This window comes from Cinclus cinclus, chromosome 8, assembly GCF_963662255.1.
Source record: "Cinclus cinclus chromosome 8, bCinCin1.1, whole genome shotgun sequence".
NCBI classification, from domain to species: Eukaryota; Metazoa; Chordata; class Aves; order Passeriformes; family Cinclidae; genus Cinclus; species Cinclus cinclus.
The window spans coordinates 7,527,502-7,550,023 of NC_085053.1; the positions used below are offsets into that span (position 1 = coordinate 7,527,502).

A 22,522-nucleotide genomic window follows, 5' to 3' on the forward strand; every position below is an offset into this window, starting at 1 on the left:
CGGGGCGGGCCCGCGTCGCTCCCGTGGCAACGCGTCCGGCGTCGCCCCTTGTAGGCGGCGCGGCGGCTTTGGCTCAGGCATTCGCGGCGGGCAGCCCGGGGCGCGCCGGCGGGGTCCTGCGGCGGGCGGCGGCGGCGGCCGGAGCGGTGGCGGCCGGGCGAAGATGGCGGACGTACTGAGCGTGCTGCGGCAGTACAACACGCAGAAGAAGGAGATCGTGGTCAAGGGCGACGAGGTGATCTTCGGGGAGTTCTCCTGGCCCAAGAACGTCAAGACCAACTATGTCATCTGGGGGTGAGCGACGGGGCCGGGAAAGGGGCGGGCGGGGGGAGAAGTTGCCCCGAAGTTGCGCCCGGGCAGCGGGGAAGGGGATCCCGCCGTTCTTGTCCCCCCCCGGCGCCCTGCAGGGAGCGAGGCGGTCGCGGTCGGGCGGGGTGGTGCCGCCTCCCGCAGGGCCTCGGGGCCCCGGCGCCCTGCCCGGGTGTCCCGTGGGCGATTCCTGTCCGCTGGCAGCCCGGCCGGGCAGGGAGCGCTCGCCGCTCCCTTCGGGAACGTTCCCAGGTCCTGCCCTGGGCCAGGAGAGCCGCGGAACCGGGGCCGGGCCGTTCCTCGGCTCTCGGCGCTCCTGTCCGTGCCGCCCGGCGGGGTCGCGTCCTGCAGACTCATGCAATGAAATGGCTGGAGGCAGCTTCTGCCAAGTTTTTTTCGGGTGTTTAGCGAAAAAGAGGCGTTACATCGTCCGGACAGCGCTCTCAGGCACGTCGTAGGATTCTTCGGGTGCTCTGCACGGGGCCAGGAGCTGCAAGGGGTGATCTTGATGGGTCCCTTCCCACTCGGCATAGTCTGTGATTCTACTGCCTTGCATTGTCGGGGGTAGTTCTCGTCTCCTGGAGCTTTGCTGCACCAGAACAAAGCCGGCGAGGTCCAGACCGACGCTCCCTCTGATGAGCTGTGCAGGTGCTCTGCCCCCACCTGAGGCCTCTTCCTGGGCAGGACCTAGTGCAGGCTGTTTCCTAGTTGTTCTTATCATAATAAACGAGTATAGAGAGTGTGTTTATGTCGCTTAAATGATTGTATTAGATAAAATGCCTGCTTTTAGAAAGCTTCTAGAAAATGAGGGTTTTTACCTGTTGAGTTTCCTACTATAGTATGGATTGCTTGCATTGCAAAGGAGTTTTTAATTCACTTTTTCTTAGAATTTAGCAGCTGCTTGTTTCTTGATGTCCTCACTAGAGGGGTTCCAATGAATCTTTTCAAACTTAAGAGGGAAAAATGCCTTTTGTTAAAGCTCAGGCATTGATCAAAGAGGAACCTTTGTGGAAAATCAAAAGTACCTGCAGATTTCTCAAAAACCCCTGAACTTGTAGTTGAGTCTGACCAGAATTTTTTTTTTCTCATAATTATGATATGACTTTTATTAGCCTGAGATTGAGAGAGAGAAAGGAAATAAGCTTACTTGCTTGTCTTGAGTTGTAGGTGGACTTTTTGTAGCTGATTTTCCTTTGTACCTTATATATTACTAGAAACATGCTTTTTCATTAACTGTTTCAAGCTTTCAGAAACTAATTTGTGGAGTTATTTTTGCTTCCTGGCTGAGTGGAGGGTACTGGTATGTAGTCTGAAGAGGAAGAAAAATATTTGGATAAGCAGTTAGAAGTCTTGGCTGTATTTTTGCTGGGCAGTGTGTAGACACTTGTGGTGGTTTCCTTGCTACAAGTTGCTTTTCCCAAGTGGTAGCAGGTAGTGGTTAAGTAGACAAACAAGTTTCATTGCCCTTCTGCAGAGAACAAGAAATTGATATACCAGCCCTATCCTAGAGCTCAGGAGAGCTTGGATTAGACCTGAAATTGCTGCCGAAAAGCCTAAAAGCAGCTGGAGAGCAAACTTTGCTATGTACACCCAGGCAGCTTTATCTTCCTGGTCAAGAAGGATGCGTGGGTGAACAGAGGATTCTCTGAGTACAACAGCAGCAGTTCCTTGTCAGAGCTGTGAGTGACATGCTCACACATGGTCTGCCACACATGCTCACCTCCTGGGATACGTGTGTGGTAGAATTTGAGGGGTTTTGTTCTTTGGTTTGTTTGAGGTGAGCTAGTTAAGCTTGGTTTAGATCAATGGATTCTGAAGTTTTGATAGGATCAGACTGCTCTCATTTCACAGCATTTCTTGTCAACCACTGTGGCATTTTGCATGTCTCAGCTTTAAATTGAAGACACTGTAAAAATGAGACCAGTTCTGCAAGCCATGCTCAGTAGCTTGAGCACTACACTTTAGGAGCTGGTAATTTAGGTAATTGCCACACTCAGGAGGGACATTTTCAAAAACTTTCAAGTTTCCAACCATTTTATATTCGGGTCACTTGCCAGGATCTAAATTATGCTTGCACTGAGCAGGTGTTGGTAGCTTAGTCTTTCACAGAACAAACCTTGAGTTCTGTTTTAGGTGTCCACAGTAGGGTTGCTGTAATTGCATCTCCAGCCTGGAAAGAGTAATGCCAGGCTGAAGAGCAGCACTGGCATTTGTCCCTGCTAGAATTAGAAGTAGTCCCATGAGACATTTAGCTGTGGCTCCTCGAGCAGCTTAGCTGGCAGAAGTCAGCAGTGGTGCCCTGCATTGCCTTCTCCCTCTGCTGGCACAAGTGTCATCCAAACAGAGAATTGGTCTGAGGAATCAAGCCAAGTTAAAGGTAACCTGGAGGGAAAAAAAGCAAAAAAAAAGTGTGTGTGTGGGGGGGGAAACAACTTTAATCCAGTTTAGTTTCCAGATTATAATTATAGGGATGCTGCTGCTGGCACATGAAAAATGCTAGGTGGTCTGAGATGAAGTGGTTTGTGTGTTTTGACCTATGGGCCTTGAAGAGTGATTAATGAATCCATTTCAAAACCCAGGGAAGGAATCAATCTACCAGAGAAATTCATTGCTTTGTTTGCCTAGTCAAGAGGCTTGGTTATACAGCTGAGTTTTTAAACAGTGAGAGCTGGCCCTGGGTATTGTCAGTTGTGTGATACTCGGTGTGCTTTGTCTTCTATTTTTGAAGATTTCTGCTTGGTTTTGTGGATGAGACACAGGTCCTTAGTACCTCTGTAAAACTTAAGGCTTTGAAAAAGGTTAGAGGAAATAAAGCTGTTAAAAATGAATACCTGGTGCCCACAGCTGGAGGGTGAATGGATGAGAAAGAAGTAGGTTTCTGGTGTTAAAAAACGAGCAGGTGAAATTTGCTGTCTCCTGTTATATAAACATTTTCTCAGTTTTTAAGCTGGAGTTTATTTTGTAAGAGATGCAACTCTTCCCTATACTTTTGCTTTAATGATTGTCACTGGGTTTGTTGAGGTCTGCCTTCTAAGATTTTAATTTTTTTCTTAAGTAATCGATGCTATAACTGAATGTGGGAAATAACAGAATTAATTTCTATCTCTACTTTGGATGTTTGTAAATGGAATGAGGCAAGCTACCTTCACATGTGCCTGTTTTTAGTTTTCTGTTTATTTAGCAGGAGCACACACTGATGTTGAAATGTCAGTTTAGGTTGAGGTTTTCTTTGTGTGTGGAACTGCTTGTCCATCTGATGATTTCCCATTAATGTGCAATGTCTTGTCCTCCTAATAAAACATTCTCTTAAAGCCATAATGAGCACAGGGAATTCTTGTGTGTGTGGTTGAAGTGATGAAGTACCAGCTGTGCCCTGCTGAGCTTTGGCAATGCCTGTGGCTTTGTAATACTGTAGTTTTTCAATTAATAGATTATGGTTCGGTATTTGTTTTTTTTTAATATTTTTGTCATTTATTGCTAGATATTGTTAAAGCTTGAGTAGATGACCAGCTGGACATTTCTATCATGCTCAGTGCATATGGCACACTTCAAAGAAATAATGAGTTATTCTGAACGAAGACAGTCTAAAGTGTTTGTTTTAAAATGAAGTGACAACTGTATCATGTGACATCATGGCTTTGCTTCGGAGCCAAGCCTGTGTGGAGGAAGCTTTTGTTTCTGCTAGTGCTTCCAGAATGTTTAGATACCACCTTATCAAAGATCCTTACTGCTTTGCTGCTTATTCAAACAATTCCTTGCTGAGGAATCCAGTTCTGGTGGCTGCCTGTAGTTGTGAAGCCAAGTTTTGGCTTTTTAGCAGCTGAAAAAAATATCCTGTGTCTATTCCCTTTCCTCTGGAGCAGCAAAAAGTACAGGCACCCTCCACCTCTTGCAGACGAGGTTTTTGGAAGGAAGGGACAGTGGAGAGAGAGACCCTTTATTCCCTTTATTCTACAGTTTTCATATCCTGAATCCCTTTTCTCTGCATGTTATTCTTGTATTTGTTTTCTCAGGCTTCAATGTGAAGGTGAGGTTTTGAACTTTACTGCTAATAATAAGTTCTGAACAGGTTATTGGGCACTCTTGACTAATGTCAGAAAAGTAATGACAAGCAAGCAGTCGCTGGCATTAAATCCACAGTACTGAGAAAACAGAATTACACTTCTGTTGGTTGAGTAGATTTTTTGTGTGGCTCATTCAAGCTCCATAAAGTTGTGACTGAGTATTTTTTATTTCCTCTCTCTTCCCTCAGTGAGGTTGGCACTTCTGCCTGTGTTCTGGTGCTGATGATGAGCCATGAGTAAAGGCACTGTACTTGGAGGGAAAACTCTTTTAATGGAAGGGTTTCTTCCTGAAATCTGTTTGTTGAAAATTCTCTGCCAGTCTTAAATTTATAGCTTTGAGCTGTTTTTTTGGTGACTTCCACAGGCTTTAAGGGTGAGCCAGCTGGTCGGGGACAGGGACTGGGCAGTGTGGAGGAGCCCTGTCCTGCATGGAACTGGGGTTTGGCAAGTCCCAAAGTGGGGGGGTGGGCAGTGGAATTGCTGCTCTTGCTGCTTTCCTGACTGCCAGGTCTGTTTCTCAGAGCAGTTGGAGTGTTTAGGAAGTAGGGTTTTTAAAATCATGGACAGGCATTGCTTCCCCTACAAAATCTTGTAGTAACAGCATAATGGGTGAATGTGTGAAAGGGGGAAGTTATGTTCAATGTGCATGGAGCCAAGCTGAGCCAGGGATTTATTTGACCTTGTTTGGTGGTTGGTGTGGTTTTTATTTTGTTGTTGTTTTTTTTTATTTGTTTTGTTTTTGGTAAATAGTTGCACAGAACAAGTTTCCTTTTAGATTTAAAAGCTGTATCTTTGAAACAAGCTGAGATTGAACTTGATGCTGTTGTGTTGCTCTGATGTGGTCTGACTTCAATATGGGAGTTCACTGTGATTTTGTACCATTCAGGGTTTTGCTGATTTTGTGTGCAATTAGTTTGTAGTCACTCCGTATTTTAATCTTTCAGCACCATTTGAGCCCTTTGCTCCCTAGACTTTGTGGAATTTATATATCCCAAGTTCTCACTTTCTCTAGTGCTGAAAAGTCTGGTCTATTGTACCTGAAGATGATGTAATACTTTATTTCTGTCTGACATAGGATAGACAGTTCTTTTGATAATCAGAATAAATTGTGTGAATGAGGGGGAATGTGTACTTGTGATTTCCCATGTCTTGCTTGTTTATTTTGCAACACATCCAGCTCTTATTTTGGATTATTTTGGGACTGCTTTTAAAATAATTCATTCAGTAAAGGGGCTGCAAGAACTCATCTCCCTCACCTGTATTTTTTAGCACAATTGAGAGCTCACTAGTTTGGCAATAGCCTGATAGCAATATTAACTGCTTGCTTTTTAAACTGTCATCTGGAAAGAAAATTGACCTTTTCTAAAAGAGGGTATGCTTGAGACAGATGGAGAAGTTAAATGTTACAATCTTTTTCCTGTGTTACAGGACTGGGAAAGAGGGCCAGCCCAGGGAATACTACACTTTGGATTCTATCTTGTTCCTGCTCAATAATGTGCACCTTTCCCATCCTGTGTATGTCCGTCGTGCTGCAGTAAGTGGACCATACCAAGTGTGATTTTTTGTCTTGTGATAATGAATGTGTGTAGTTATTTTCAGGGAATGGTAATAGCACTCACGTATGAATTTGGCTGGGGAAAGCGAGAATGATACGCAGCAAAGTGTGTGAGTGTTTAAAAACAATCACCTCTGCAGAAGGATCACATGACAAGTCCTGTCAGGGTGGAGTGTTTTTCTTGGCAATTCACTTCCTACCAGACTATCACTCCAAACCACCAAATTATGTTTACAGCAAGAGTTTGTCAACCAATTATTAACAGCAATGGCAGCATTTATCTTGATATTCTATGGACATAGTTGTTTCCAGCATTAAACTATTTCAGGAGTTCTTTTGTCCATCTGTTGTGTGGAGTGATCCCAATCTAGATGATCCTTTAGTGCTGTAGGTGGCAGGGATCTACAGAATGGAGAAAAACAGAACAGCTTTGGAGTGGACTTGGAAATTAGCAATCCAATTTAAAAAATTACTGGTTAAGCCCTACAAAGAAAGGTACAGGAATTTTTAAAAAGTCCTTTTGATTTGCATTTGACTGCTTTCTACTAGACCACTCTCCATCTTTCCTTGTGCTTCATTGTTACCTGAGACAGCAGTGCTGTGTTGGAACAATACAATTGAGATACTTGGTTTCTATGTATCAACACAGAGTCCTGGCAGAGAAGTGTGTGTGTGTGTGTGTGTGTGTGTGTGATAAATGCTAGCTCTTAATCTTATTTGCAAGTTTGAAGGGAAGGAGGAAAAAGGCTGCCCTCTCTTTCAGTTTCGTAGCAGGCTGTATGTTTAATTTTATGTAGCTGAACATCCTCTAGGATGTGGTTGCACTTTAAACTTGATAGTTAAGCTTCCTTGGGTGGCAGGACACGTGGGCATGTCTTTGTGTGAATGAGTAGTTTTCAGTAAAAGTGAAAAATCTTCAGCAAGAGTCTCTGTGAGGGAAGAACAGTTTAATGTCACATCTGCTGTTTTTTCAGACTGAAAACATTCCTGTGGTAAGAAGACCTGATAGGAAAGACTTGCTTGCATACCTAAATGGGGAAACATGTGAGTAATGTGTTCTTTTGACTTGGACATACAGTGCTCTTTACTGCTTCATATTCATGGCAAGAGTGAGGGGTAGGAGGGGAAGACTGGATGAACAGTAGGCAGTTGGCATCTTAACTCTGAGAATTTCCGGCACATTCAGTTATTATTTTGTGTGTTTTTAATTGTGTTCTTAAGCATACATGTTTAGAGGTGAACATAACTATTGCTATTAACCTACTATGGTTAATAATTATGTATTAGAATGCTTAGGTGTTTTTTCCTTCTTTAGAGTATGGGAAGCTTTCAGTAGTGCATTGATCTTGAATGCAAGAAATGTGTGGGATGAAATCTTCAGTTCAATAAAATATTTTAAATCACTACTTTGTCACTCTGGCAGATTTGCCTAGCATTTCATGATTTTCATTTTTTTGTAACTATAGTCAGAGAAAAGAGGTTTCTCTGAGAAAAACAGAAATATCACCTTTGTAAGATGCCCTGTTTCATAGGTGGTCTTTAAGTATCCTGGAATATGAGATGATTTCTGTAATATGATGAGTAAATTCACTATATATATATATATATATATAAGGAATCATCAGATTGTCTTTTTTTAAATAAAGCAAACCAGACAAACCAGTAGATCTTGATTCTAGGTCAAGATTTCTCATTGTGACTCTTTTCTTTTCTGAGTGGTATATAGAGATCATAGAATCATTGATTAATTTATATTGGAATGGACCAGAAGAGGTCACCTGGTTCAATCCCCTTTTCAAAGACAGGCCAAAAGACCCTGAGCAACATGATTTAATTGTATGTTCAGTCAGGTTCTGAATGTCTCCATTCCACTCCAGTCCCAGTGTTTGACCTTTGCTATTTAGTATGTAGAGTTTCCATTGTTGCAGTTCATCTTTTGTCCTTCTTTTTTCATTCCCAAATATTATTGCAAATATTTTCTATTTAAACTGAATGTTCTGTTTGACTGCAGCAACCTCATCAAGCATAGACAGAAGTGCTCCACTTGAAATTGGTCTTCAACGATCCACTCAAGGTACAGTTTAACTAAAAAATAACTTTGAGGTTTATTTTATAAAAATCTACTACAATCTTAGATTTTTCATGTCCTTCTTTTCTTGTAGTTAAAAGAGCAGCAGATGAAATATTAGCAGAAGCAAAGAAGCCAAGAATAGAGGTAATGACAATAACTGTCATCGATCCAAATTGGGGGTGGAGGTAAATTATGGTGTTTATCTGTTTTTGTAGGAATTCCATGGGGTTACCTGTCCTTTGGTGTACTTCTGTTCATGCACGTGGGAACTGGAAGAGATTAGAAGTTAGACTTGAAGAATTGTGGTTCTTGAGGAAACTTCTAATAGCTCTGCACTTAATGCTAGCGCCCAGATCAAAAATCACTGGAAATAAAGATTGTCCTTGCAAATGTGAAGAAAATACTTCTGAACAGCTTTAATTCTAGCTGCATTTATATTTGAAAAGAGAATGCACAAGAACTTAGGCGTGGCTGTTCCTTCCAGGATGAAGAGTGTGTGCGGCTCGACAAGGAGCGCTTGGCAGCTCGGCTCGAAGGACATAAAGAGGGCATCGTGCAAACAGAGCAGATCAGGTGGGATTGCTTTTCCTTATGCCTAATGCTTAATTACAGGATGGAGAGCAGTTCTTGTGCTGTTCAAAGCAGCCAGTTTTACTTCTGCCCAGCAGCTGTCAGTGGAGCTCTTTGATACTCTCAGTAATGTTTGAGGAGTCAGACCTTGAAACACTTACAACAGCACAGATTTGAGGCATTTTTGAAATCCATAATTGTAGCTAACCACATGAAAAATATGTATTTCGAATTACTTCTTCCTATCTCTTATACAGGTGTACTTAAAAGGAAACTGTAGGAAAAAAATCTGATTGAAGCATGATTTGAAGGCATAAGAATAAAAAAAAATCATAAAGTACATGTGTTTTTGTATAAATTAATAATTTGGATGCTCCCTTGAGTGTCTCACAACTTTGCAGTGCTGCAGTGAGGATTACCAAGTGTTGTTTGTATTAGTTTGTGTTCTCTAGTTACCAGTTCTTTTAATGCTGAATGTAGAAGACTACCCCTTTGAAAAAAAGACCAAATATTTACAGGCAGTAAGTTTCAAATCAGTGCTTGACCCTGCTGTGAACCAAGTAGCAAGACAAAGAAGTTCTCTTTCTGATAATATAGTTATAAAAGAGAATGTTTCACAACCAGTATTTGCATTATTTTTTTCATGTATTCTCAAAGAAAAAAACAACCCCATGTAATATTCGGTATGGACAGTTAGTATTGTGCAATTTAGTCTTTATCTTTTTTTTTCTTCAGCTCACCTGCAAAACAGTAGGGCCCTCTGACAGCCCAATTCTATGTTTGCAGTTAAAAGCAAATACACATAGGTGTTGCACTCTTGGACTTGAGTAAGTTTTCTCAAACCCAGATGAGTGTGGACAAGGTTACCACCATCTGTTGTTTGCTGGCCTGTGTGGTCTTAGAAAGTATCACATCTTCCAAGGTACCAAGTCCACATAACTGCACCTCAGCCAAGATTTAGAGTAATGCTTTGCAAGCCTCAGAGCAGTGGGTTGACTGGACACAAAATTGTAATCCATTAATAACAGGGAACTGAAATTCAGGTGTTGTTACAAATGAAGGTGTTGGTCCTGATGCTTTTCATTTGGATTCTTCATTTTTGTTTGGTGTAGTTGGGATTTTTGGGTGGTCTTTGTGTTAGTACTGTGGGACTTTTGTCACAACTTGAATTCACATGGCCAAAACAGCAGTGCCAAGCCCATGTAATATTTTGTGTATGTATAAGGTGACTGTTTTGTGTTTTATAGCACAGCCTTAAACTTTGGCAGGATGAAGTTACTCATTCACAGATTCTTTCAGAAGAATTGTTTGTGCAATTATTCAGTCTCTACTGTTACTTTTGTTCATTTAGGTCCTTGTCTGAAGCTATGTCAGTGGAAAAAATTGCTGCTATCAAAGCCAAAATCATGGCAAAGAAGAGATCCACTATCAAAACTGATCTGGATGATGACATAACTGCTCTTAAACAAAGAAGTTTTGTTGATGCTGAAGTGGATGTAACTAGAGATATTGTCAGCAGGGAGAGAGTATGGAGGACAAGAACTACAATCTTACAAAGCACAGGCAAGGTAATGCTCTGGATATGAAGCTGGGTTTTATGATCCCTATGCAAACTGCAGTTTTATTTTCTGTATCTAATTTGTTGATCAGAGATGACAGGGGAATTATGCTCAGCATTCCATGTCATGGTGGGCTTGCAGGGCTGTTGGCACAGTGAAAAAAGAGTTTGTCCTTATCACGTTACAGTAAATCTAAATTGTTTCTCCAACTACTTACTTCAGCCACTTAAAAGATACTAAGTAATCACTTAATTCCTCTTAACCAAAGGTGGCTTGAACCCTGCGGTGGGGAGGGCTCCATGAAAGTACCTGTGGATTGGAAACAGACCAAAGTGGGGAGTAATAGAAAGAGCAGTGCAGGTACTCTGAAAGTCCAAAGGCCTCTACGTTGTGGAAAACACCAAAGAAGTAAGGAGGAAAAATGCTGGAATGAACAAAACCAGAAAGTGTTGCCATGAAGAGGATTTTGTCCCTTTATGCTACTTTTAGCTGCACTTGGTTATGTGCTATCTGAGCATGGTTGCAAGTACAGCTGACAGCTTGCTCTCTTTGGACAGTAAGGCTTTCTTTATTACAGAGCTACTTGGCACTATATTTCTCAAGGAAGCAGTAAGTCAATTTCTAAAAGATTTCAAGGGTCCGTTTTCCTGAGGTTATTGTCAAACTGCCTCCTTTGCCTTCACTACTTCTTTTAAGTATTGTCACAGGAAAATAATGTTTAGAAATAAATGAGCTCTCAGTCTTCATTTATCTTATTTTTAACAGTATTTCACATAGCTCTCAACTTCCCAGTATTGTCCCAGGGCATTAGTTGTCAAATAATTTAATTAATGAATTGTGGGGTAATTACTGGGTATGTGGCACATCCCTCTATGCCACCTACAGAGTGAGAGCTGCTTCTTTGAGTGTCAGATTTGTAGCAGCCTTGCTGCTGAGCAGCTGATAAATTGGTAAAAGCTTTGATGTTTTAATCATTGGAAAGGTTTGTACTGAAGAAATCTGCATAGCTCTTCTTCCTTTTGTGAATCATTCATGGCATTCCTAACTTTAGTTTTCTTCCCAGTGAAATTGCAAAGATAGTAGGGAAGAGGTGAATGTTTTTGTTGTAGTATCCCTGTAGTGAGATGAGGTGGTGACTTTAACCAAACATGACGCAGGGAGGAAGACAAGAAAAAAGGGATGAAGTCTGTTCTTGGACTCTAGCATGCAGTTACTGTGAGCAGCATGATGGGTGTATGGGCATAACAGCAAATCTTCTATTTCGGTTTGTGCAGGGTTGCAGGAACATTCTTGATAGCTTGGACAGAAATCACCGAGTGTTAATGTTTATATTTTCCAACAAGTAGCAGTGAGAGTAAGTAGATGGGGAAACATCACATGTTACTGAGGGCTGTGATTTATTGCAGAACAGCTCAGGTTTTCATTTGTATATTGGTCGGGAGGGATTTTGGTGTTTTGGGTTTGGGTTTTTTCTTCTGCCCCCTTTCTGCCCCCTTTCTGCCCCCTTTCTGCCCCCTTTCTGCCCCCTTTCTGCCCCCTTTCTGCCCCCTTTCTGCCCCCTTTCTGCCCCCTTTCTGCCCCCTTTCTGCCCCCTTTCTGCCCCCTTTCTGCCCCCTTTCTGCCCCCTTTCTGCCCCCTTTCTGCCCCCTTTCTGCCCCCTTTCTGCCCCCTCTTCCCTGAACCTTTTTGAAGAATTTCTTGAAAGTTGTGAAGAAACTCAGATACATTGTCTCAGGCAAATAATTTCTTCCCTTCTCCCCAGTTCCTTTTAAGCATTTTGATCAGGAAGCATGATACTGCTCTGCAAATGCTGTTTTGACTCTTCTGTATGATACTTGAATTGCTGATGTGCCTGATAATTCTTTTTATTGTAATTTTTCCTGCTCTGCTTGGTATGGGTTTATCTGCAGTCTCTTGAACCCTCCTAGAGTATTTAAAACCAAAATTGACTTCAGCATTGCCTTTTTAATGTTGGAATTCCTTTGGAACTCCTGGGTGAATGGTAACACAGTGACAACTCCTAAATGTAAATTTTATTGTTTCTTTTCAAAAATTGCTTCAGTCCAAGACTGCTTCTAAAGTTCTTTTCCACAGAGAAACACTTCTGTGTGTGTAAGTTTTCCCTGTGTTCTCTGTAATAAACTAACATGCAGAAACAGCTTAACAAGTAAGAAGGAAACACTAGGAAGATCAGGCCACAGTACAAAAAAAATAAAAATCTCTTGACCTTTTCAGCTTACTGACAGGCTTCCTCTGGTTTTGATATGTTTGAAGAAAATATTCATTCCTCTAGCAATATGCTCCTCCAAGTTCTTCATAGATGCCAATAATATTAACTGTATTTCAGAAGCATTTACTGTTTCTACTTTTGGACACACTTGCCAATTCTGAAATTTACTTTATAGAGCTGTTCTGGGGGTTTTTTAAGTCTCTGGTGATGTAGTGTTCTTTTTTAACATTTTAAAGAGTTTTCATGATAGTTGGCATTCTGTCCTTTTACCTGTTGCTTTTGTTGCCAGCATCTACATTGTCACAAATCTTCCCTTGCTGAAATTACAGTGATAGATTTTTTTTTTTCCTACCTCTGAGTTTTTTTTTTTTTGTTGTTGTTGTTGTTTTGTTCATGAGACTGTGTAATTTAAGTGCATTGATATTCCTGTTGTAGGAGGTGCCTCAGCAGCTGTGTCATTCCCAGTTTATTTGACCTTAAGATTTCTGTAATACATCACACAGGTCCTTTATCTGTATGGCCTCTCTGCTACCCTCTTTTGATCAGATGATCCCTGGATGTCTTTTTATTGATTTCTGTGAGGTTGCTATTGTTTGTAAAATCAGACATTTCAGTTCACCTGTCCTCTTTTGGTTTTAAGATTTCTACATTTGCATTTATCTTGCTTATTGTTATGTTTTGTTTAAAATGTTATTTTTCCATCCTTTTCTGTATGATTATTACGCAGTTTTACCTCTTTGGAAAGTGAGTGATTTAATTCCTAGTAGATGAGTCATCCTGCTCTGAGTGTTTTAAATATTTGTTGGCTTTCCCCAAGTCTGTAGTGTAGTCTTGTAGATTTTTATGAATAATGTGGCATTTTTATGTCATCACTTTTCAGAGACAAAGTGCATCTGTTTAGTATAAAGACTTTTTCCTTTCTCATAGGAACTTAATTTTAGGACTCTTTGACAGTATATATTGTTTAAGGGAATTTCATTTCAGGAAGAATTTCAAATCCATACATAGACTGTTTACTAACATAAGTGTTTTAAATGTTAAGTTCTGTATCAGTGCTCTGCAGAGGTTTCAGATGTGTGCATGTTTTTAGATGCATGGGAGGCTGTTTTGTAAAACAAACCATTGAACATCTAAGAAAGAACCTGTGTTTATACTGAAATTGATTCTTTCCTTTCACATCCTTTCTCTAGTTTTTCTTTCCTAAAAATCCTCTTCTTTTTAAAATCTTCTGTAGCAGGCAACAGCAATGTTTTCGGAAGGAAAACCCTCCTCATTTAATCTCTACTGTAAGTGTATTTGGCACTTGAATTTTTCCTGTGGGAACAACTTAAAGTAGACTAAGCAAGAGTTTCAGTATTCACAGGTGTATTTGGAGAGTATGTTTTTGTCTGTGACTGCTGGTGTACTTGATTTATAGTTTGTTATTTATTTTTAATCTCCCAGATTGCTCAGAACTACTTCTTAGATAAGCAGCAAGGTGACTGGGTGGGCTGTGTTGAACATGCTTTGCTTGTGTGTAGAGAAATCTGAACGCTGTAATCTTGGAAATGCACTAATACTGGCCTTGTGAATTTTGTTCCTTTTTGAAATGAGCCAGTGTTCTCATATAAGCAGCTCTGAGCATTTCAGATGTGTTGTTTATTTTTTTTAAAGAACATCTTTCATCCTTTTCTTTGTAGAGTGTGGTGGGTTGAACCTTGTTTGGATGGATAACAGGTGCCCACCAAGCTGCTTCCCTCCTCAGCAGGATGGCTGGGAGAAAATAAGATGCAAACAAGTGTGTGGGTCAAGATCAAGGCAGTTTAGTAAAAACAAAAGATGAGTGGGGAAGCAAAGAGGACAAAAGATGTGTTCTCCTCTTCCCATCAGCAGGAAATCTGCAGCCACTTCCTGGGGAGCAGAGCTTGGGTACATTTAGCAGTTGCTCCAGAAGACAAATGTAACAAGAAATGCCCCTCCTCCTACTTTCTCTTAGCTTCTGTCTTATCTGCTGAGCAGATGTCCTATGATGGGAATATCCCTGGAGTCAGGTGCCCTGGCTGTCTGTCCTCTCCAGCCCAGTCCCAGCTGACAGGTGAGGAGGCTGCCTTGGTGCTGGGTAAGCATTGCTGAACAGCAGCCACAACACTGGGCTGTTACCAACACCTTTCTGGCAACCAGGGCACAGTGCAACCCTACTAGGAAAGCTAGGATGGAATTAACTCCACCTCAGCCAGACCCAGTTCCTGGGAAAATGCTACAGTTCATTGCTAAAACTTTAAATGTTGGCCAGCAATCTTCAGTTATCTTTTCTCACTGTTGCAAGTATATTAGAATTCTATTTTCTCAAGTGAACTCTAACCCTCTGTGCAAGGAAATTACATAATCCAGCCTGTCAAAGATATGGGAAGTCTTTAAGGTTATAGCACATAACCTTTCTAAATCTCTTCAGCTGACAAGCTGAACAGTAGCTGCACACTCCTGATGTAGGTGCATTGTCCAGGCAGACACATGTACACATCTCTGAGCAGCTGGCCCAGCTGTTGCTTTGGTGCAGTTCTCAGCTTTTAGCATATCTGTCAATGTTTTCTCTTCCCTGAGCCTTGTGTAAATCTTTTGAAGACATTGCTGGGCACTGGGAGTCTACAGTGACCTATATGGTGTCTCCACATGACTGCCTGCCTGGAGAGAGTACAGGGAAAAGCACTGAAGTGGAACTATGAAGGTTGGACAGGAGAAACTGGCTTTTGGGATGTAGGTGTTTCTAATGAAGTTAGGTGTGCATAAAATCGAACAATGATGGGATGTGGGCTCTTTCTGCAGGTAACTGTTTGTAATGGAAAGTCTGTTGAGACTTTTTATGGGATCACAGTTAGGTGGAGCTGAGTCTCTGTAGTTTCATAACCTTTACATAATGAAATTGTATCTTTTTGTAAGTGGATATTACTTACAAGGTCAAGGTTGAAATGTTGTACAGTGGTCTGTTTTTTTTTCTTGCTGTTGCTTCACTGCTACAGACTGGTGAATTTGATTTTCTTGCAGTCTGGGTAATGATACTTTCCCTGCTTAATATATACAATTTTTTCAGAAAATATTCTAAATTGGAGCTTTTTTATTTATATATTTTTCTTTCTAATAAGGTGTGAAATAAGACTGAATAAAATAAAGTGTTTTCCTGCCTTAATCCTTATATTTATGTTCATATGTGAAAGACTTAGTCTGGGCTATCCAGCACATGTTCTTAAGTTTTGTTTTGAAAGCATGGAAATCTTATGCTGTATAACAAGTAATTTGATTAAATAAACAACTTTTTTTTTAAGCTTTCATAGTTTTTCAGCTTTTATATCTTTGGTTATTGCAGCCCTGTTGTAATATACTAGTTATCTGTACTTTTCTTTGGGAAAGTTACTTGTTGCCCAGTGTATTGTTATCCATGACACAAGATGTTAATACAGAAGGGAATAGACTTCAAGCTCCAATTTATTTTCATAGCTCTTGGCTGTGAGTTTTATGTATTAAATTTGATAATCTTGCTTTGTGTTTCCCTACTGTGCTGCCCCCAGCTTCTGGGTATTTTTGTGTGCATGGTGAGAGAAGACCAGAGCTGAATAGGATGATTGGAGTTTATAGTTGACTTAGCTGGAGGGATTGGCATTTTCTTGCTATGTGGCATTTACCTCAGATGTAACCCACAACTGCAAATTTATCTAATACAGCATCTGAACTATTCCAGAATGTTATTTTGTGGTCTTCTGTATTCTTATACACAAGTATTAAAGAGCAGAACTGTTTTGGTTTTTTTATCTGTACATATAGCTTTGTGGTGGTAATGATTTTGAGTTGTTACTACCTGAAAAGTATTACTATTGCAGTTAGTACTTGCTTATTGTATTTTGTAAATTAATGTATTTTCTTTATAGATTTGATCCTTTTCACAGTAACTACTGCATTTGAAGTAAATAATATTTTCAGTTACTTTCAGTTCTCATATTTTTGTTCTGACAACTCTTGACCATTCTTACTAGTGAAGTCACCTGTGATGAGGTTAATTCTACAGTTATATTGAAGTTCCAGTAATTTTAATTTTGCTGGAAAAACAATTTTGAAGCAAGGCTAATAGTATTTTAATCACTTTACACAACTGAGAGGTCTGAGAGTAAAATTTTGGGTATTTTAAAAGAAATTGGTTGTAAAAGCATCTTTATGTGTGGACTCTAGGTGGCAGAATTGTCTCATCTTCTTAAAATTCACAGTAGTGAAACTTTAATAGCAAATTGAAAAAGTAAAGCCAGGCTGATAGCAACTGGTGTCCTCATTAGTCCTTCAGGAGGAGCAGGAGGGTGGGTTTGGAGTGGCTGTGCACAAACATCATGGGACAGCCTGCGTACCCAAACTCCAGTTTATGCAGGACTGGCTTCCTTTGTAAATCTAGGCAGGTTCTTTTATTGCTGTCAGACACTACTGCAAACATTGTGAATGTTGCATGTAAAGGAAGGATGGGCCAGATATTAAAAATTGTATTTATATTGAGCAATAATAAATCTTGTTTTGTCTATACGTGCCTTGAATTCAACCCAAAAATCTGTAGAATAAAGCAGCATGTGTCCTGAAAGAATATTTAGGTCAGCTATAAAGTAATTCCTTAAACACTACTCTAACATAGCTATTAAAAAATTATGTGTTTCCATATGCTGCATTCATTGGAGAAATAAACTAGGATTATGTATCAAGGGGACTGGGATTTTTGAGATTTTATGCTGTACTGTATCTTCAGTGTTCATCTTTCCAGTTTTGCTGCTCTTTCACACTTCTGAATTAGCATTTCATATTAAATGTTTCAGTTGTTTTTCATATAATATTCTTGCTATAAAAATTTAGGGAAGATAACATAGAGCAAGTGAAAACTGCACTTTTTTTATTGAACATGTAGTTTACAAATATACAGGGAGCTGTACAGGGAGCATAGTCCACAGCTATACAGGCAGTAGACATAATTATGTTTTGAGTTCAGCTTCAGTAATACACAGTTAATTTTTTGAGGGCAACACAGAGAAATGTAATTAACTTTTTGTGAAAGGAGTGCCTGATTTTTCTTTTTCCCCCTGACAGTTAGCAACAAGTTCAATTTTACCATTTTTTTTTATAGGCTCCCTAATCTGAACCTTGACAAAGTCATCATGTGCTCTGCTTTCAGTTGTTTAGCAATATAAATCCCAGTAATGTAGTGTGAATTTCTTAAACTACCATTGTCCTGAAAGCAGGATCACAGACACCTATTTGTTCAGGTGGTTAATCCACAGTCTCCTGTGTGGCAGTGTGCTTGTTGTGTTCCCCAGCATGACTTGCCCAGCTCAAAAGTGTGCAGAGAACAGTTTGAGGGGTACTGTGAGTCCCTGCAGAGTGAGTTACAAGAGCTGGGAGGTGAGAAAATCCAAGCTGGTGAACAGTTTGCAAATTGAAGATACATGTTCTGAGGCATAGGAGAGTGATGCCTTAAATAATTTTTATTTACTTTTTTCTTTGAATTCTAGATTTTAATGTGTGCTTTAATTTTAGATGTGCAAATTTTTTTCTTATATAGTTCATCACTTCATGTTCCTTATGAGCAGTGTTTTAATTTCTGCTGTACTTTTATCTCAATACTGTTTTCATTCTTCTCATGCCATATATAGGAATTACTGAAAACTTGTGATATGAATATTGCCTTTTTGGCACAGCCTTTCACTCTGCCAATGGCTGTAAAGGATTTAGCAGTATGTCTCAGCATATTAAGCAGATGTGTAAAGAAATGTAGTTGGGGCTCAATTCTTCCTTCTCCAGCCCTACTCTAAGTCTGGACAATGTTTACAGCATTCTGCAGCTCTTGATTTTCCTGGGATGCACGTCCAAGAAATCCTTACTGTCAGTTCAACTAAGGGTTTTTAAAAATTTGTATGGTTTTTCTTAGGCTCCCCTTTCTCTGCAGTGAAACGCTAGAGTGTAAATCTGGTTGAGAACTGGTTACAAATTATATACAAAGTTTTTTAAGCACTGTAAACCATACCATGTAACAGGGTATATACTTCTAGTTTTACATGTTAGATTTCAGGTTTTATTCTTGTCAGATGATAGAGGTGAAGTATACTTTTCTTCTTTTTTTTTTTTTTCTTCTAGGATTGTTTTCAATGAAGCTAAAACCAATGTTTATCCTTGATCACTATTAAAAAAAATTTTTTTTTTTTTTTTGCTAGCATGATAAAGCTGCTGTAGTGACTAGTAGTCTTTGATAATGAGAATTAGGGTTAAGGTGACCTACAGAAATTAAAGACTGCAATTTTTTAGAATAAACTGTGATATATTGTGATGGAAGTATTTTTATTGCAAAAGAAATTTATTTAGTGATGTGACTTGATTAAGCCTTCCTCATCAGGGTAGCCAGATCTGACTGGCCCTGGGATTTCTCCACAAATATCCTGGCATTAAATCACCACCAGTGATAGTAACTTGATTTGGTGTATGTTAGTCACTGTGTTGGCATGGGATAAAGCTTCTGTGTAGAGAAACAAGTATTTTGATATTTGGGTTTTTTTCCCCTCTTCTCTTCTGCTCTGTACCCCAGACCAGAATCTTTTGGTAGTAAAAATGTTGCACTTGATTATTAAGTTTAACTAAATCTAGGGCAGAAGCTAATGAATATTAATATTCTTATCTCTGAAGGGATGAACTATGAAAACTCAGCAGTCTTCAACTCTGCAGGGCTTAACAAATCAGCAGGTACATGCAGTGGACTTACTGCTCAATCATTTTTCTGTCACAGTAATATAATCCCATATCCCTGACCAAGCCAGTGACCAGCAAGAAGATGATGTTGGTTTGAGTGCTTGTTAAAACACTGCTGGTTTTCTCCCCTTCCAAACAGCCATTAGCTGTGGCCCTGGGGGACTTGCATTTTCATGCTGTGGGAAAAAGACATCAGCAAGATCACTTCTGATTCCATGCTTGCTAGTGGCTTGTTTTCAGCAGATAGGAGAAAAAAACCCACAAGATTCTTACGTGAGTTTGGTCCAGGATGTGCAACTTAAGGCTATTGAAATCCCATATGTTTAAAGGCCTTTTAAAAGTTCATCATTTGAAGTTCAAATTCCCTTTAAGTCTATGTTAATTGTGTGCTTTATGAGCAAAATACGGATGTGAATGTTGGTTGTAACTTCCTTGTGAGTGGGAGATTTGGCTTCTGCATGGATAATCACTCGTATAACATCATTCCTGTTGTTAATTAGTTCTTCCTTGTGAGCTTCACAAGATGGAGTAGCCTTGTTTCTTAGACAGGGCGTGATAAAGCACAGCAGTGACAAGAGTTGTGATTGATACGATGCCCAGGCTGCAGTTTGGGAGTGTCCCCATATAATTGATATGTGCATGGCTTGCAGCTCTTGAAAGTTTTTTTTCCCCAGGATTTTTCTGACTGAAAAAGAACTTTAAATGCGGTTTTGTGTGAGTTCTTTCTGATGTTGTCAAAAGAACTGGGTTTGCTCAGGGCATGGCTTTGCCTTTGTAAGTGGTTTCTGGTGGTTTTCCAGTTCCTGCCCTTGGTGGCTTGCAGTGGATTTACAACCTGTTCACTGAGGTCAAATGAGCAGGCTTAGGCGAGCTTTGCAGTTGTACAACTCTCTAAATAATTTCTACAAAATTCACCCCAGAAGTCTTTGTTTTGTAATTCATCTATTTGTTTCATGATACACCACTTCAATGTTAATATGCAATACTCTTGAACAGCGTTAGCATTTTGTGAACACTTTATATTATTCTGAACCGGTAAAAAAAAAAAAAAGCCGTTTTCCCCAACTGATAAAAGGTTTTTTTTTGCTGATGAACCATTAGTGAAAATTGGCATTAGTAAGAGACATTGTGTACACTTAACTCTGTACCTTATAGGTTACAAGTGCTTTGAGAGGAGTTTCATATGCCTTGTGATGTAATGAAGCCAGTTAGATTTATCAGGTGTGGGCCTTGAAGAATAGGGGGGTAGCAACGGTGCTTTAAAACCCTGTTAATATTTGGATCCTGTCACAGAAAAGGGGTCAGAAATCAGCTATTGAGAAAACCAGAGCACCACTTTTGGTTTTTGGTGAAACCTAAGTTAACCAAGTTAACCATTCCACCTGGATGGTAATTTGCAATGCAGATTGTCAGTAAAGTTCACAGGTACCTGGTATCTTTTTCAGAACTTTGCCAAGAATATTTTTGCAATTCTTCAATCAGTTAAAGCCAGAGAAGAAGGCAGAGCACCTGAGCAGCGACCTGCACCAAACACAGCACCGACGGTAAGAGCGGAGTTCGGCTGAGCACGAGGGCTGGGACACCAAAAGTGAGAGTACAGTGTCTTCTCAGTATTACGTACACAATTGTTTTGGTTTTCTTTCAAAAAATGCACATTTTTTTAAGCATAACTTCTCAGCCATTCTTAAGTTGCATTTATTGGTGTTTAAAGAGTTGAATTTATTAGTTTAATTAGTTCAATATGCTCTTGTTGCTGAGAGATTAATCTGCTAGTGCCAGCTTCTGCATCTATCAAGCATTAGCCACATGCTGCATCTATTTGCAAAAAATGTATTTGATGAGAATGCTGCCATTTCAAATGAAGTGTTTTGCTGCTTTTCTGACAGATAGGGTAGCAAATGTTTAAGAATCTGGAGCATGACTCATGAGTGGGAACAGCTCGAACCAGCTTTCTTTTGCCTGTGATAAATCAGGACCAACTTCAAGCTGTATTGTTTACTTCTATCTAGGTATTAGACAGGATTTGTTTAGAATTGTGGTGTTTACTGTTGTGTTCTATTAAACCTAATGTATCTTTGCACATGGTGGTAGTCTGCTCTGAAAGCTGTTGGATCATACTGTGTTTTGGTTTTGCTGCTACTGCATTTAACAAAGAACTAAATTTAAATAGCAAGATGAATTCCAACATGTAAATATTTGCTTTGTGCTGAATTTTTTAAATTGTGCATGGCATTATTCAAATGTCCCACTTAGAAAAGGTGTGAATACATAACTAAACCGATCCACAGAAAGGTTTGAGTTGGTATTGAGGGTGCTTCTAGATTGGTGCTTTTTAAAAACTTTTTCCCCAGAACGCCATTTTTCCCTCAAAACTTTTTATTTATTTTATTTAGCAAAATTTTATCTTAATCAGGCTGCCAAGGGAAATTTTGTGTGGCTGAAGCCTTAGTCATGAATTGTCAGTTGATGTTTTTTCCTTGCTAATTATTTAACAAAAACTCAGTAGATACTTTAGTCATGTAGTTTGTTATTGTTTGTTACTTTAGTTTTGCCTCAGTTTGTTCTCTTTGCGTTCAGTACTAAACTCTATTTCTGTATGACTTTAAGTGGATATTGAATGGAAACATCAGAAGTTTTCAAATGCATTGAAACTCCTATGAAAATGAACTGGTTTTATAGTGTTGAGTAGTTATAAGTAACTCTTCATGAAATTAAAAAACCATCAAGTACCTTTTAGTATGGTTTACAAATGTTATTTAACTTGTTTTAGGATCCCACTTTGCGAAATAAGCAACCTATTCCAGCTGCCTACAACAGATATGATCAGGAAAGATTTAAAGGCAAAGAGGGTAAGTTGATTGCAATGTTTTTTTTCAAAAGAAAAAAAAAAAAAAGAGAACCCAAACTGACAAGTCATAAAGTTCATATTAGGGGATTTTCTCTGCTATTATTTCACAAATCTATGAAAAGACAGAAAAAGAGCTGTAACTATGCCTCAAGATAGCTTTCCAAGTAATAAAATCCATAAGTATTATTCAGTAAAAATTATTTCTACCTCTTAGGAAGCAAACTGAAGGCTTAAAACCAGAACTTCTTGGGGAAAAAATTGTTTAGGGAGGGTCCTGTGCAATTAATAAACAAGCACAATTGCAAGGGTAACTGACAGGTGCATAATATGTAATATATTCCCTATCCTCAAACAGAGTTACTCTAAAAGTTGTCTCCAGTAATTCCAAGTAAATATTATCTTGTTGTGTCTATTTAAATTAGAAAACAAACTGGGAACAGCAGTGCAAAACACAAGCTCCCTTCTGGAGAGGAGATGGAAACAATCCACAATATTGAAGAATTCTCACCAGTTTTAAAACATGGTGAACATTGAACTTGAGTGATGACTTGTCATTCTAATGCAGTTTTTCTCCTGTC

At 39.6% G+C, this 22,522-nt stretch overlaps 1 protein-coding gene across 2 annotated transcripts in view; it reads left to right on the forward strand.

Moving 5' to 3' along the window:
- Positions 1–145: 145 nt before the first annotated feature.
- Positions 146–22,522, forward strand: part of CDC73 (cell division cycle 73) — a 102,492-nt gene continuing 80,115 nt past the window's right edge. For both annotated transcript variants that reach the window (XM_062497280.1, XM_062497281.1), the window contains exons 1-9: positions 146–294; positions 5,802–5,907; positions 6,903–6,972; positions 7,940–8,002; positions 8,091–8,143; positions 8,484–8,572; positions 9,921–10,137; positions 20,542–20,640; positions 21,867–21,945. In XM_062497280.1, coding sequence (XP_062353264.1) covers positions 164–294; positions 5,802–5,907; positions 6,903–6,972; positions 7,940–8,002; positions 8,091–8,143; positions 8,484–8,572; positions 9,921–10,137; positions 20,542–20,640; positions 21,867–21,945 — 907 coding nt within the window. In that variant the 5' untranslated portion in view covers positions 146–163. The remainder of the gene's footprint in view (positions 295–5,801; positions 5,908–6,902; positions 6,973–7,939; positions 8,003–8,090; positions 8,144–8,483; positions 8,573–9,920; positions 10,138–20,541; positions 20,641–21,866; positions 21,946–22,522) is intronic.